Raw genomic sequence first — 14,790 nt, forward strand, 5'->3', positions numbered from 1 at the left:
TCGAGAAAATAACAGAACCAAGCTGTAAATGAGTCGGTGAAAGTTATTTTAACTGTAATGTAACTTTAATCATATGTATTGAAATGTCTTTGAATACATCATGATTTCTATTCCACCCACACAGAGCTGTCTCTGTCTCACTTTGGTTCACTCAGTCAGCTTCTCATATGTGTAACGCCAACTTTAAAGTAAGTCTATACGCCCACTAGTGCCTGTTGTAAATTCAACATCAGTACGTCACATTTCAGCTTCAGCTGTTAGCTTTACATTTACTATTCTGTCTTTCAAATGGAAACAACTCTGTTGTGAATATTGTTGAACATTGTCCTGTGTAATTCTGAGTGTACTACTCTGCATTGAACACTAGATGGAGACTGTCTCTACATGAAACACAGCAGAACCACTTTGTACAGTGACCTGATGGAAACACAGAGATTCTTTCTGGTTTTATGGAGGAAGACAGAGTCGACTGCGTGTGGTTTAAGTTTGTGTTTAGAAAGTGCTCCACCAGCTTCTCCTGCTACACAGAACTTCACAAACGTCCACTGTGCTTGTTTGAGCTGCAGCATTAACCAGAGGAACGTCCACACAGGCTTTCTGCTGTTATAGGACAGCCTCACGTTCACCAAGCAGCTTCACTGCTGTTCCAGAGACAAACACACTGAACTCCACAAACTCAGCGGAGTCTTCAACCTTCAGGTTCACAGTGTTGATGAGTTCAGGGTCACCTCTCCTTGTCCCCCTCCAATTCCACATCCATATGTTCCAGCATGGCTGATGTTGACACTCTGCAGAATCAAAGACACTTCTCCATCCTTCATCTCTGGATCTCTCAGCTTCACTCGGCCACAATAAGACGGATGCTGCTAGTTTTCTTGTGAGTGGTCTCGGTGAAAGTAGACACAGTGATCAGGCTTCAGGTCTGGTCTGCTCCACACCACCAGTGAGGGGATCCACACACCAAAGACTGGCATCGTCTCCAGGCGTCTCTGTTAGCTCTTGTGGTCGTACATAAAAGACAAAAAGCAGAGTTACAGATTTTACAGAAATACTTTTTTCCCAGTTTATATCAATAAAACATGTTTCAATTCCATCTGAAGAACACGTGAAATCTCTGGTTGTTAGAAATTGTTAGTCTGCTTCATTTTCTGCATTCGTTTGGCCAAATGATTATTTTAGACTATTTGAAAAGTTCATCTTTTTCTTTTGTATTATTCTTATTATTAATATTATTCTTCTAACACATATCTGTTTGACTCTGACTCATTCTGAACTTGGACTGTTTCCTTTATCGCCCTCTTTTACAGGGATTTTACCTTCACTGTCTTTGGTTTAAATAAACCTTTTACTTTATCTCACTCCTTACTTGGGTCCTACTAACACAGGCTACAGCCACAACCACAGCAACACCGTCATCCCATCATGGTCACAGGTAGCCTAGAACCCCTCTCAGCTGGCCTGAGCAGCATCTTCTGACCAACAATAAGAGCTGGTTAATGAGCTCTGTTTACTGATCCTGCTGTCTGAAGGTGAATACGTGCACTCGGTGGCCAGTGAGGGTCTATTGCAGAGGCAACAATACAGGTCAGCCTTTCTACAGATCAGACGTTTTGCAGGTGGAGCTCAGAAACCAGAATTACCAAATTGTAGTTGTATGTTTCCACCAAGCAGCCAAATGATCTGTGTTGTTAACAGAACTCAGTGTAGAAAACATCTGAACAGCAGCTTCACTGCTGATCGTCGCTGTTGTTGGTTCAAATATCAAATAGTGGCTCAGACAAGACGTCACTAACTAATGTTAACTCCATGATTTAAACTGATGAGAGGCCAAAGTTCAAGTCCCACTCTGCAGGTTTGTGGGGAAACTGCCTTTAATCCTCCACAGATGGCCGCCCACCCTGAGCCTGGTTCTGCTGAACGTTCCTTCAGTTAAAGGGAGTTGTTCCTCTCCACTGTCTCCTGGTGCTGCTCAGATGGGATTGTTGGGTTTTTCTATCATTCTCTATGGTTGATTGTTGTATTTTGTAAAGTGTCGTACACTGTAAAGTACCTTGAGATGAGTTCTCCTGTGATTTGGTGCTATATGCAGTTCAGTTTAACTGAATTGAATTCTGTCTTCTTGTTAAAACATCATGACGGCCCCTTCTGACCAGCTGTGACATTTAATCCACAAACAGCTAGGGCTCATGGGAAATGTTGTTCTTAAAGGCAGCTCCAAACCTATGAAAACACCAATATGAGGTCATTTCTCAGTAACCTGCTGTACTTATCTAGTATCTATCCAGGAATAAATTGTTGACTTGGTTCCAGACTTGGTGGTAAGACTTTGGTTTGTGGACCAGGGAGGAAACAGCCTTTTCTTCCCTCGTATGTTGAGCTCCTACCCTCTAGACAGGGGCGTCACACACTCAACATGTTTGATTTGTTGTCTCTTCATCTTCAGGACATATTCACACAGAATAATGAGTCTGTTCCCCTCAGCCCTGACTGTGGATTTAGTTTAGTTTAAATACATGAAGCACAGAACAGAACAAAGCTTTCAGACCTGAATCAACAGTTTTCTGGAAATCACTTGTTCTCTGTACGTTTCCAGTTTTTTAAACATCTGAAACTGTTCAAGCATCATTTCACCTCAAACATGTCAAATGAAGAGTTTAAAGTCAGAGAAGAGGACGGTGTTTTGCTGAAAACGCATCTGTCCTCTTCTTATTTTAGGTGTTTTTTAAATGGAGTTCTGAACTGAGAACAAAGACACAGAAACATGAGGTTTTCTGACTTGTTTTTGTTCTTTTCTGACCTCAGAGCTGTGAAATGGACCAGACTTCATTCACAAAACATGGAAAATAACCAAACTGGGCTTTTAGCGGAATGAAAACATGTTTAAGAAGAAGTTTCTCTACAATCCCTCCAACACTTGGAGGATGCAGACGTGTCATATTGAACATTTGCATTTGCTGTAATAAAATTCAGCATCAGCTTCTTCCAGCTGTTTTTCTCTCCACATGTGTGAAGCAGCTGTTTTCCGAGTCCCAACACAAATGTTCTCCCATCTGAACATCAATACTGATCAGTACATATTGATCCTGATGATCAGTGTGAATCTCAGTGTGATGTAGTGTTGTAGTGAGTCAGTGTGACCACTGGAGGGCAGTAAATCCACAGATTATTTCTCCATCAGTCAGTTCAGAAACAACAATCTGACTATTGATCAGTATTGACAACAGGTTATTGATCATTTCCATCAGATCTTTCCTGACTGATCACTGAGGTTTTCCAGAGGGAGAGAGCTGAGGCACAGATACTGCAGCAGGTCAAAGGGACAGGTGAGTCCAGGTGTTGTAGGAACTACAGGAAGTGAGTTCCTGTAGTTTGGCTGATAATCAACACATCAACAGTTCAGGTGGTCGACTTTCAAACCTCAGTGTCTGAGTCCAGTCTGAACGCAGGTTTAGATCAGAGCTTAGATTCATTGGGACTTGAAGTTTCTGAGATCATTGTCTGTGACGTCCATCACAGAGAAACGTCCAGGATTTACTGAGACCTGGTTTGAATGTGACGGTTTTCTAGGTGACAGGAGGTTTGAGGTTCAGTCCTCGTGAGTTTCCCTCTTTAACAACAACATGTGAGGTCTGCACCGTGTTTTTCTAAATGTCTACAGGCACTTTTAGAAAAGCTCCACGTGTAGAATGAGCTCTTTTTATTTCTGATGTCAGGAGAAGATGCTGCTGTTTAGTTCCACGTTATATTTAGTGACTTTGTTCCTGCTCCACTCAGATTAGTGTTCATTAGCACAGCTGTGGTGCTGACACCTGGTTTCCTGAGACCAGGTTCAGAGCTGTTTAGTTGTGTCCCTCTGTTCTGCTGTGTTCACTGTTCATTGGTTTGTGTGGGATAAACCAACAGTGGAGCTTTGTTGTCATGTTTAAATGTTCTTCTCTGTTCTAATCCTCATGTCTGCTGTGCTGTCCCTGGACTTTTACTGGGACCTGTGTGAATCCACCTGTTCTCTTGTGCTGGACCACTGGGAGGGGGTCTGTCCTCAGGTTTTCTTTCAGTCCTCATTAGGGTGTTTTACAGTATTGGTGTGAGGGTGTGTGTAGTGTCATAGAGGACACATGTTTGGTGTGTGTTTGGTTTAGGGTGACCCTCCCTCTGGTTAGGGAGTTGATCTGGATTTCTTTTTTATTAGAGTACAGTTCTCCCCCACTGCCCAGCGACAGCACAAGAACTGAAGTGGAATTAACATTTGATCCTGTTTCTGTTGGTGGTTTTATTGTCTCGTTGGTTTATTAGTTTCTTTTATCTTGGACCTCCAACACTTCATGAATTCATCATGTGAATGAAGCCACGCCTCTGTCTTAGTGCAGATTTATTGGGGTCTTCAGGAGGTTCTGGTTCTGGTTCTGTGCTCCACACAGTGAGTGACCAGCACAGTTGTGATCATTAGTGTCTGGATTCATATGAACATCAGCAGCATCAACATCAACGTGGACACAGGAACTTTAAAGGAACATTTCACTTCATTCTTGGATCCGTTGAACTGTTTGACACATCACAGCTTGTTGTGTTCACACAGTGAAGCTGATGTTGTAGTTAGTGACTCTGAGCACCAGAGGGCGCCGACATCCGTCCTCATTCCTCAGTGTTAACGTCCCAGTGATGTTTCTCACTGAGACTCTGTTAGAAATAAGTGAGACGCAGAGAAGAACGATGGAAACGAGAGAGAGAGAGACAAAGCTTCCTGTGTTTGTTCCGTCTGAAATCATCTTGTCAGCTCTCAGTGTCCACACAGCTCTTCTCTCTGATCACATGTGATGGATCTTCTCTGTCAGCAGCAGAGTCTCTGATTCCAGAGTCTGGTTCTTCACCTGGATCAACAACTGTACTGGTTCTTTAGGGAACTCTGATCCTCTGATACCTGCAGCTCTGAACTGTTCTCTTGATCTCAGTCATCAGGTTTGAAGTTTAGACCTAAATCATCTCAGGATTTCACTGTAGTAAACTCTGATTTCTTCACAGACTCAATGATAGTAACTGTACTATAAATACAAAGTATGAGTACACAGTATTTTCTGTGTAGTTTGATCTTTACAGTATCAAACTGTGAAGACTGACCCACTGCTCTCTCTGCACCTCTGCTGTCTCTACATGTGTCACAGACCAGGAAGTGTTTCAGTGTTTCTGGGAAATCACCTGTACTCACAGGTAACACCTGTCACCTGCAGCTGATCTCTGAACCAAACCTTCATCATAAAGAGACAGAGCGATGCTGGAAAACCACATTCCTCAGGTGTGAGTCAGACAGGAGCAGAGAGTTCATCAGGACCAATCACAGTTTTAGTTTTAGTCATGTTTTAGTCTGAAGTTTTTCCGTCATCATGTGTCTTTGGAGGCTTTAATAATTAGTAACAGCTAAAGAAATGATTCATATTGAACATGCAGGTAGGAGCACTGGGTACAAATAGACTTAATGTGTCTGGTAGCAGGTGAAACAAAAATAAGAATAAAAACAATCCAAACAACAGCAGCTGTTTGTCTTTAACTAGTGCAGTTTCATCAGGTCTGATTCTGATTCCATAAGTGAGAACGCAGCTGACAAGTGAATATGTGGACAGATGATTAGTGCAGACTCAGTTCTCTTTGTGTCACTTTGTGGACTGGAGCTGACTGCAGGAGTTTTTACATCTGGGTGAATTTTAAACGGAGTGATTACACCTATCAGCTAAAACAGTAACAGGAAGTGGTGCTTTAACTTTAATGCTGCTCTGATGGACAGTGGATCACAGCTGCTGCGTATGGAGCTGTGTAGCTGCAGAGCTGTCAGTGTCCATGCTGACTCCGGTCCACCAACATTCAAACAGCCAGCTAGTGCTAATATTGGAGCTGTGTTAACCAAAGTTAGCACAGACTATGAGGATGAGTCGTGAGGGTCCAACACCTTTGTGAGTAATATTTGGAAAAACTGGAGCTGTGAGAAAGACGAGAAAGACACATGGACACAAAAGATTTACACATGTTGGTTATAAAGAAAAGAACTTTCAGTGCTTTCATGTGGGGACTGATCGAATCGAGGTCGTCTGCTGAAAATAAGCAACTTATTTCATCTGGTCTTTATTGATCAGGGTCTAATGAACAGAGATCTCATCAGACTGGATTCAGCACACAGGCTGTGACTGTAGCACCAACACTACATACAGCTGTTAGCGTAGCTGTTAGCTCTGAACTAGCCTCTGACTCCTGCAGGTAGACTGACTGACACAGGTGGGTCCACTGGGTCACGTTCCTCAGTGGGTCTTCATCCTTTCTAGTTTCAGGCTGCAGGGTTCCACAGTTCCACCGGTTTGTTCCCATGTTACCAAGTTTTACACAGGGTTCTTTAGAGGGTTTTAAGTTGGGTCATGAAACCAGTTCAGCCAGTTCACATTCCACTCAGACTGTTCCAGTTCCTCCCTCAGCAGGAAAAACTCAAACCCTGAGGTAACATCAGTTTGTTCCAAAGGACTAAAAATTCCAGTTTTACCACAGTGACGTAGAGAAAACTTGAAACCAGAAGCAGCTCAGTCTAAAGATCCTGGTCTCAGTGAGTCAGTCCCAGTGTTCCCAGCAGCAGTAAACCAGCTCAGACATCTTCAGGTCCACGGACTGGACTCTTTAATCTGTGAAGAAAGCCAGGACCCAGAGTGTCTGCTGTCAGCCATCACTGCTGTAAGTCTCTCTGATGGTTCACTTTACAGTGGTATCATAATGTCTGCAGCCGGGACTAACAACAACCAGGTATAACAGGGTCTGGTTCCAGGAAGATGAACCGGTTTCCTTTATCTGGACGAGGTAACGCTGCTCAAATGGGTCAGCTTCATTACTGTTTCCTGTTTAAAAGAACAGTGATGTCATTTTGTTACTTGGAGGCTCCGTTGATGTTGAAGTACGTTCATTTTAATTTCTGCTGTAGTTTAGAAATTGGTGGTTTTGTAGAATTTGATCTGTACTGGTGTTAAAACACAAAGAAGTCAGAATCTGATTCAAGTCTTGATTGAGTAGGTTTTACTTGCACAAGGAGGCAAACCAGTACAACTGGGTTGTACAAGCTCAACTGACTTCATTTGGATATTACAAAGATACAGAAAGAAAGAAAAACAACACAGATTGACAGGCTCGGATTGTTTGCTTAACCTTGGCTGTGGAGCAGTAAGATACTCCCTACAATTCTATCTTCACATTCTACATCAAACGTTTCAACAGGTGCTTTCCATGACCAAACCCCTCCAGATGATCCAAAATGCAGCAGCATGCCTCATTTTCAATCAACCGAAAAGGTCTCATGTCACACCGCTCTTCAGATCTTTGCACTGGCTTCCTGTGGCTTAGTTAGTTTATTAGTTTATTTTTCTGCTGTGGTTTAGAAATTGGTGTTGAAGAATTTGATCTGTACTGGTACTGAGCTACTCATCAGTATCAACAGTCTAAATCTGACCCAGTTAAACAGAAACTGATGAACTGATATAAAATATCATGTTGATACTTGTAGACCTGGGTCCTGTTCTTCATACATGGAGTAACAGGTTAGTTGATAATGTTGTTGATGATTTGATATGATCCAGGTTTATTCTCAGGTTCAGTTTGTGTAAACAAGATGACTTATTGGACCAGGAAGTCCTGTAAGTTAAACTAAACCTCTGTAGAACCTTGATCTAGATTATTCTCACATTTTTTGGTCCACTGTCTAAATAAATATATAAATATGTGGAGAAAGTCTTTTTGGTAATACAAGAATGAAATCTCAGCTTCCAGTCAGTAGTGGAACATGGACACAGCAGTCTGTCTCTTATTGTGAAAATCTGCTCCTGTTTCCTCCTTCCTACCTGTCCTACGTCATTCCAGGTAACAGCTCACCTGTGTCAGAGTCTTTTCTCTGCAGCTGTGGAGCGGAGAGTCGTCTTCTTCTCCACTTTGGGAACTTTAGTCTTTGTTTCCTGCTGTAGAAAGTTGTAGTTGTAGTTGTTCACTTCTTATTTCACCAGAAAATTTCGAGACAAATCGTGTTTTTGATCAGTGATTTACTAAAATCAAATTTTCTGATCAGCTGCTGATTAGTTTTGACCAAGAAGGAGTAGATTTATGTGAATAAAGTGTTTTAATTTTAAAGATTTCTGAATTTGTGTCACTGCTAAAGTTGAAACTGTTGTTGATGTTGATGATCAGATTATTTCTGTCTCTAAATGTGTGCTGGGCTGCAGCTTCATGCCTCCATCTAGTGGACTGATAGTAGAAGTAGAGCAGCTGATGGCAGCTTCCTCTGCCTCCCACTGCTGTCTGACTGCATTCAAGTGACACTGATATGAAAGAGGAAAGAAGAGCCAATCAGTGGAGGAGCAGCTGATCTTTGTCCAGGAGAAATGATGGAAAGGAGGATTTCAGTTTTCACTGCACATCAATGATTTGTGTTTCCTCTCCACATGAAGGTAGAAAGTATGTGTGAGCTGATGTGGATGTGGATTCAGCAGCATGGATCAGTGTGAGGACAGAGAGGAGGGAGTCCCTCCCTCTAAAACCACTCTGTGTGGGGACCATGAGAGCCAGACCAAAGCTCAGAGGTGAGATGAGGATCTCTTCTCCATGTCAGAGCTCAGCAGCAACAATCACTGCTCCATCAGTATAAACAGTGAAAGCTCTGTGTGTTGTGAATATGTGAATGTATAATGAAATTATTCAGTATAAAGAGTTGGACTTTTCATTGATCTGTTCTCTTTACAGTTCCTAGTTTATCCTGAAGCTTAAGGACTAAAGATTAAAAAGTTAACTTCTCTCTCTCTTTTCCTCTGTCTACCAGCAAGCATGAGAGGTCACCAGATCGCAACATTGATTTTAAAGGACAACAACCCCCTGATGTTCCCAGGTGAGCTATAAGAAACAAGACAAAGTCAGTGCTGGAAGTTTCAACACTTGATTGAAGTTTGATTCAACGTGCTTCATAGTTTCTCTCCTCTCTCTGAATGTTGGATCCTCTGTTGTTGTCTGAAGACTGTTTGGGTGGAAACCAGTGGTTTTCCAGATGCTAACAGCTGACCAATGCTAACCCTGGTCACACTTAGCTCCTCCATCAAACTAGCACTGAACCATGTGACCACAGAAGTAGAAACATGTCAGTGAGTTTTTTTAAGGATAAGGTATTGTGTCTGAGGAAACTGAGTTTCCCTATCAGAGTTCATCAAGTCAGAGTTCAGGGTTTATTAAACCAGTTTTCTAAATCAGGTCCCTGCTCTGGAACCCAGACTCAACCATTATGGAGACTCTGAGAACTTTAAAATCTTTATATAACCACTCTGTGTGGGGACCATGAGAGCCAGACCAAAGCTCAGAGGTGAGATGACTGAGGCCATCAGACTGATTCTGTCTCCAAGTCTCATCTAGAATTGAATATTTCATCAGGACATTTTTACTATTCTTCTGATTCTATTTGTCATTTATGAAGGAAACTTTGACTGAATATGTGAGCGTCACCAAAGTTGTTTTTCTATCAGGTCCCATCAAAGACCAGAATCTCTTGGACCAGGACCTGAACCCAGCTGTGTGTCCTTCAAGAGCGACTGGTCAAAGGAACATTCTATTCTTTTTAAACATCAACCTTCATCAGTCACAGAGTAAGTTGTTGTGAGTTTAAAATCAGTCTGAACAATATGATGTAAACTTTATCTGATGATAAATTGTTGTGTTCTTTGGATTTCTGGATATTTCTGATGTGAGTAAGTTGATTTCTGTTTGAACTGTTGATTTGAAGGAGAAGCTTTCTTCACTATTCTTCCAGCAAACACTCTGATCATGGATCAAATCTCCATCCAGCCAGTAGCTAAACCACTGTTCCTGTAGAGGGTCTCAGGGGGCTGCTCCTCTTCTAATGAAGTGCTGACTTGCAGGCAGACGTCAAAGGAAGCAGCTGAACACCACAAATGTTGAACTCTGATCAAATCTTTGTGATTGAAGTTCTCCAAATGAAGATTTTGGTACAAATGTCTTAAAGAATCTTGACTTCTTCACTTCCTGTTGGAAGACTTTAGTTGTAATGTTGTTGAAGTCAGTGTAGAGGACTGTTTGCCCCCAGTGTCAGTACCAGAGCTGACGTTTGAAGATTCATTTAGGATCCACCAACTAATGAATGAATGAAGTTGTTCAAATGTGAATTAGTCAAAGTGAATTGTGTGAGCAGCAGCACTCTGCCTCATACTCACACAGTTCAACATATTCAGACTGGGAGCTGCCCAGTACAACCAGTGTGATCCAAGCAGACTCTGTCTCTAGATGTCTTGTTCCAACACTTGAACATTGTTCAGTGAGGGAGGCAGAGATATCTGTTGTTCAGAGCTGCTGAGACTAAACCAAAGTGACTGGTGACAGTAAAGCTTCACCACTACAGGGAGTCTCTGATTCACTGTTCACATCAAATCTGTCTTCATGGACCTTTACCTTGTGTGTCTCTGTGTGGACAGACATACTGTGAGCTCATTCTTGATGATTCCTCCACAGAGTGGACCAGGAGAGCTCAGAGGTTCCCAGTGGTCAGTCTGCCCAGCAGCATCCAACTCAGCTGGACTCCATATTTCTGGTCTGTACATGTCCAACTACTACTTTTCCATCTGTTGTGTTCCCAATAATCTCAATGCTGCACTTTTTAGACCAGTGGATTGTCAGTCTGTCCAACATGGATCTGATGTTTGGCTCCATGATTTGAGTTGGATTGTGTCATTCATATAGTTTCTGTTCCAGCTGCTGGAGGAGAACATTGTCACTTTTGTGAAGAACGAGCTGAAGAAGATCCAGAAGGTTCTGAGTCCAGATTACCCACAATGCTTAGAGAGTCAAATGGAAGAGGAGGAGGTGTTGGATGGTGATGATGAAGAGCAGAGGAGGAGCAGCAGAGATGCATTTCTGAAGCTCACGCTGAACTTCCTGAGGAGAATGAAGCAGGAGGAGCTGGCTGACTGTCTGCAGAGCAGTAAGAGGATTTCTCTAAACATTTAACATCATGGACAAATGAGACGTTTACTGAGAGCTGAAGATGTGGAGTGTTAATATGTTGAAAGGTGAATCATTTAGGGTCATGAAACTTTTAAACTGTGTTTTCATTATAAAATTATATTGATCATGTTTTTGTGGTTTCAGAACCTTCCGCTGCAGTTTCTCAGTATCTTAAATCTAATCTGAAGAAGAAGTTCCAGTGTGTGTTTGAGGGGATAGCTAAAGCAGGAAACCCAACCCTTCTGAACCAGATCTACACAGAGCTCTACATCACAGAGGGAGGGACTGGAGAGGTCAATGATGAACATGAGGTCAGACAGATTGAAACAGCATCCAGGAAACCAGACAGACCAGAAACAACCATCAGACAAGAAGACATCTTTAAAGGCTCACCTGAAAGAGAGGAACCAATCAGAACAGTGATGACAAAGGGAGTGGCTGGCATTGGGAAAACAGTCTTAACACAGAAGTTCACTCTGGACTGGGCTGAAGACAAAGCCAACCAGGACATACAGTTCACATTTCCATTGACTTTCAGAGAGCTGAATGTGCTGAAAGAGAAAAAGTTCAGCTTGGTGGAACTTGTTCATCACTTCTTTACTGAAACCAAAGAAGCAGGAATCTGCAGGTTTGAAGAGTTCCAGGTTGTGTTCATATTGGACGGTCTGGATGAGTGTCGACTTCCTCTGGACTTCCACAACAATCAGATCATGACTGATGTGACAGAGTCCACCTCAGTGGATGTGCTGCTGACAAACCTGATCAGGGGGAACCTGCTTCCCTCTGCTCGCCTCTGGATAACCACACGACCTGCAGCAGCCAATCAGATCCCTCCTGAGTGTGTTGACGTGGTGACAGAGGTCAGAGGGTTCACTGACCCACAGAAGGAGGAGTACTTCAGGAAGAGGTTCAGAGATAAGGAGCAGGCCAGAAGAATCATCTCCCACATCAACACGTCACGAAGCCTCCACATCATGTGTCACATCCCAGTCTTCTGCTGGATCACTGCTACAGTTCTGGAGGATGTGTTGAAAACCAGAGAGGGAGGAGAGCTGCCCAAGACCCTGACTGAGATGTACATCCACTTCCTGGTGGTTCAGTCCAAACGGAAGAACATCAAGTATGATGGAGGAGCTGAGACAGATCCACACTGGAGTCCAGAGAGCAGGAAGATGATTGAGTCTCTGGGAAAACTGTCTTTTGAGCAGCTGCAGAAAGGAAACCTGATCTTCTATGAATCAGACCTGACAGAGTGTGGCATCGATATCAGAGCAGCCTCAGTGTACTCAGGAGTGTTGACACAGATCTTTAAAGAGGAGCGAGGACTGTACCAGGACAAGGTGTTCTGCTTTGTCCATCTGAGTGTTCAGGAGTTTCTGGCTGCTCTTCATGTCCATCTGACCTTCATCAATTCTAGAGTTAATCTGATGTCTGAAAAAAAGTCAAGGTCTCTTAGGTCCAAACTGTTCAGACCTGAACTAAAACTTCTCCACCAGAGTGCTGTGGACAAGGCCGTACAGAGTCCAAATGGACACCTGGACTTGTTTCTCCGTTTTCTTCTCGGTCTTTCACTGCAGACCAATCAGACTCTCTTACGAGGTCTACCGACAAAGACAGGAAATAACTCAAAGAAAAATCTGGAAACAGTCCAGTACATCAAGATGAAGATCAAAGAGACTCCCTCAGCAGAGAAAAGCATCAACCTGTTCCACTGTCTGAATGAACTGAATGATCGTTCTCTAGTGGAGGAGATCCAACAGTACCTGAAATCAGGTAGTCTCTGCACAGATAAACTCTCTCCTTCTCAGTGGTCAGCTCTGGTCTTCATCTTAGTGTCATCAGAAAAAGATCTGGACGTGTTTGACCTGAAGAAATACTCTGCTTCAGAGGAGGCTCTTCTGAGGCTGCTGCCAGTGGTGAAAGCTGCTAAAAAAGCTTTGTAAGTATGTGGATAGTTGAATGTCCATTAAAGTGTTGAACAGAGAATCCACATTGTGAACTGGAAAACTGGGAGAGACCCAAACAGATTAAATTTCTTACTGTCAGGATTTTTTGACATACTGAACTTTCCCATCAGCAGTTTAGTTTTAGTATATATATATATTTTTTTTTTACATTTTCTAGTCTGATTCCTTTTTATTTTTTTTTATTTATTTTACAGTACAGCATTAAAATATAGGTTAACACAAATGTTGTCATGTTATACATCACTGTTTTTCAGACTGAGTGTTTGTAACCTCTCAGAGAGAAGCTGTGAAGCTCTGTCCTCAGTTCTCAGCTCCCAGTCCTCTAGTCTGAGAGAACTGGACCTGAGTAACAACAACCTGCAGGATTCAGGAGTGAAGCTACTGTCTGCTGGACTGGAGAATCCACACTGTAAACTGGAAACTCTCAGGTCAGGTCAAGTTTCTGTTTTAAATATCTGGAGATATTTAAAATGTCCATAACTGCTCCCAAGCCGATTAAACTTTGTAATGCCACAAGATTTAAGTTGTAAAAGTTTCTCATCAGTAATTTTTTTACAACATATAAAATAACTGTACTTTCCTGTCTGATTTTATTTCATTGTGTTGCATCTTTTTAGTTTAGGGTCAACATTAAAGGTCCAGGGTATAACATGGGCAGGAAAATGGTTTGAGAGTCGTATTCAGAACTGACAATCTAGGAGGGAACTGAGGGCTGAAGGGAGCTTATAAGGGAGAGGGTGAATACAGAAGGAACTGATCAGTAATTAGTGCAGAGAGAATGGAAGAGTAAGTCAGTCCATGCATGGGCAAAACAGGAAGTGGCTGGAGAGCAGAGCAGCAGGAGTGGGTCCAGGTGAAAGAGAGAGAAACAAACTGGACCAGCATCAGGCAGGAATTGGTACAATTACAGACACAAATGTTTTCATGTTATACATCACTGTCTTTCAGACTGAGTGGCTGTAATCTCTCAAAGAGAAGCTGTGAAGCTCTGTCCTCAGTTCTCAGCTCCCAGTCCTCTAGTCTGAGAGAACTGGACCTGAGTAACAACAACTTGCAGGATTCAGGAGTGAATCTTCTGTCTGCTGGACTGGAGAATCCACACTGTAAACTGGAAACTCTCAGGTCAGGTCAAGTTTCTGTTTTAAATAACTGGAGAAATTTCAAGTGTGCATAACTGCTCCCAAGGAGATTAAACTTTGTAATGTCAGAAGATTTAAATTGCAAAAGGTTCTCATCAGTATTTTTTACAATATATAAAATAACTTTCTACTTTCCAGTCTTATTTTATTTCATTATGCTGCATTTTTTTAGTTCAGGGGCGCCATTAAAGTTGATTACTGTCAGGGAATGGAGTCACAAGACACAAGTAATGCAATGAAAAGGATTTATTATAACACAATCTCAAAAGCAGAGGAAATGGAAAACTAACTAGAGCGAGGTATCAAAAGACAACAGCAAGAAACTGGTCTAAACACAAAAACAAAGTGACAACAAAAAACAACCTGAAGCACGGTGGGAACAAAGTAACAACCTAAACTAGAGATAAAAAGGAACAAGAGAAAATCACTGAACAGACGCAGACAAAAACTCACACTGGCTGAGGTACAAAGTCTGTTATCCAAGGACTGGGTAGTGAGGGAGAAAAGGCCAGAGAAACAGGGCTGGAAGAAAGCACTAGAGGGCGAGGGCAAGGTCCAGGGTATAACATAGGCAGGAAAATGGCTGGAGAGTCGTATTCTTTGCTGTCTTTCCAAACTGACAATCTAGCAGGGAACTGAGGGTTGAAGGGAGTTTATAAAGGAGAGATTGAATA

At 42.4% G+C, this 14,790-nt stretch overlaps 1 protein-coding gene and 1 long non-coding RNA gene across 2 annotated transcripts in view; one reads left to right on the forward strand and one right to left on the reverse strand.

Annotated features, from left to right (window-relative positions):
- LOC113168709 (NACHT, LRR and PYD domains-containing protein 3-like) overlaps positions 1 to 14,790 on the forward strand; it is a 175,499-nt gene that overhangs the window by 33,979 nt on the left and 126,730 nt on the right. Inside the window, exons 7-11 of the mRNA XM_033326632.1 lie at positions 8,602 to 8,615; positions 10,334 to 10,365; positions 12,877 to 12,949; positions 13,232 to 13,405; positions 13,926 to 14,099. Of these exons, the coding sequence (XP_033182523.1) occupies positions 8,602 to 8,615; positions 10,334 to 10,365; positions 12,877 to 12,949; positions 13,232 to 13,405; positions 13,926 to 14,099 (467 nt within the window). The remainder of the gene's footprint in view (positions 1 to 8,601; positions 8,616 to 10,333; positions 10,366 to 12,876; positions 12,950 to 13,231; positions 13,406 to 13,925; positions 14,100 to 14,790) is intronic.
- LOC117153069 overlaps positions 1 to 14,790 on the reverse strand; it is a 37,844-nt gene that overhangs the window by 10,092 nt on the left and 12,962 nt on the right. The gene's annotated exons all lie outside the window — the stretch shown is intronic.

Source organism: Anabas testudineus, chromosome 18, assembly GCF_900324465.2.
Source record: "Anabas testudineus chromosome 18, fAnaTes1.2, whole genome shotgun sequence".
NCBI lineage: Eukaryota > Metazoa > Chordata > Actinopteri > Anabantiformes > Anabantidae > Anabas > Anabas testudineus.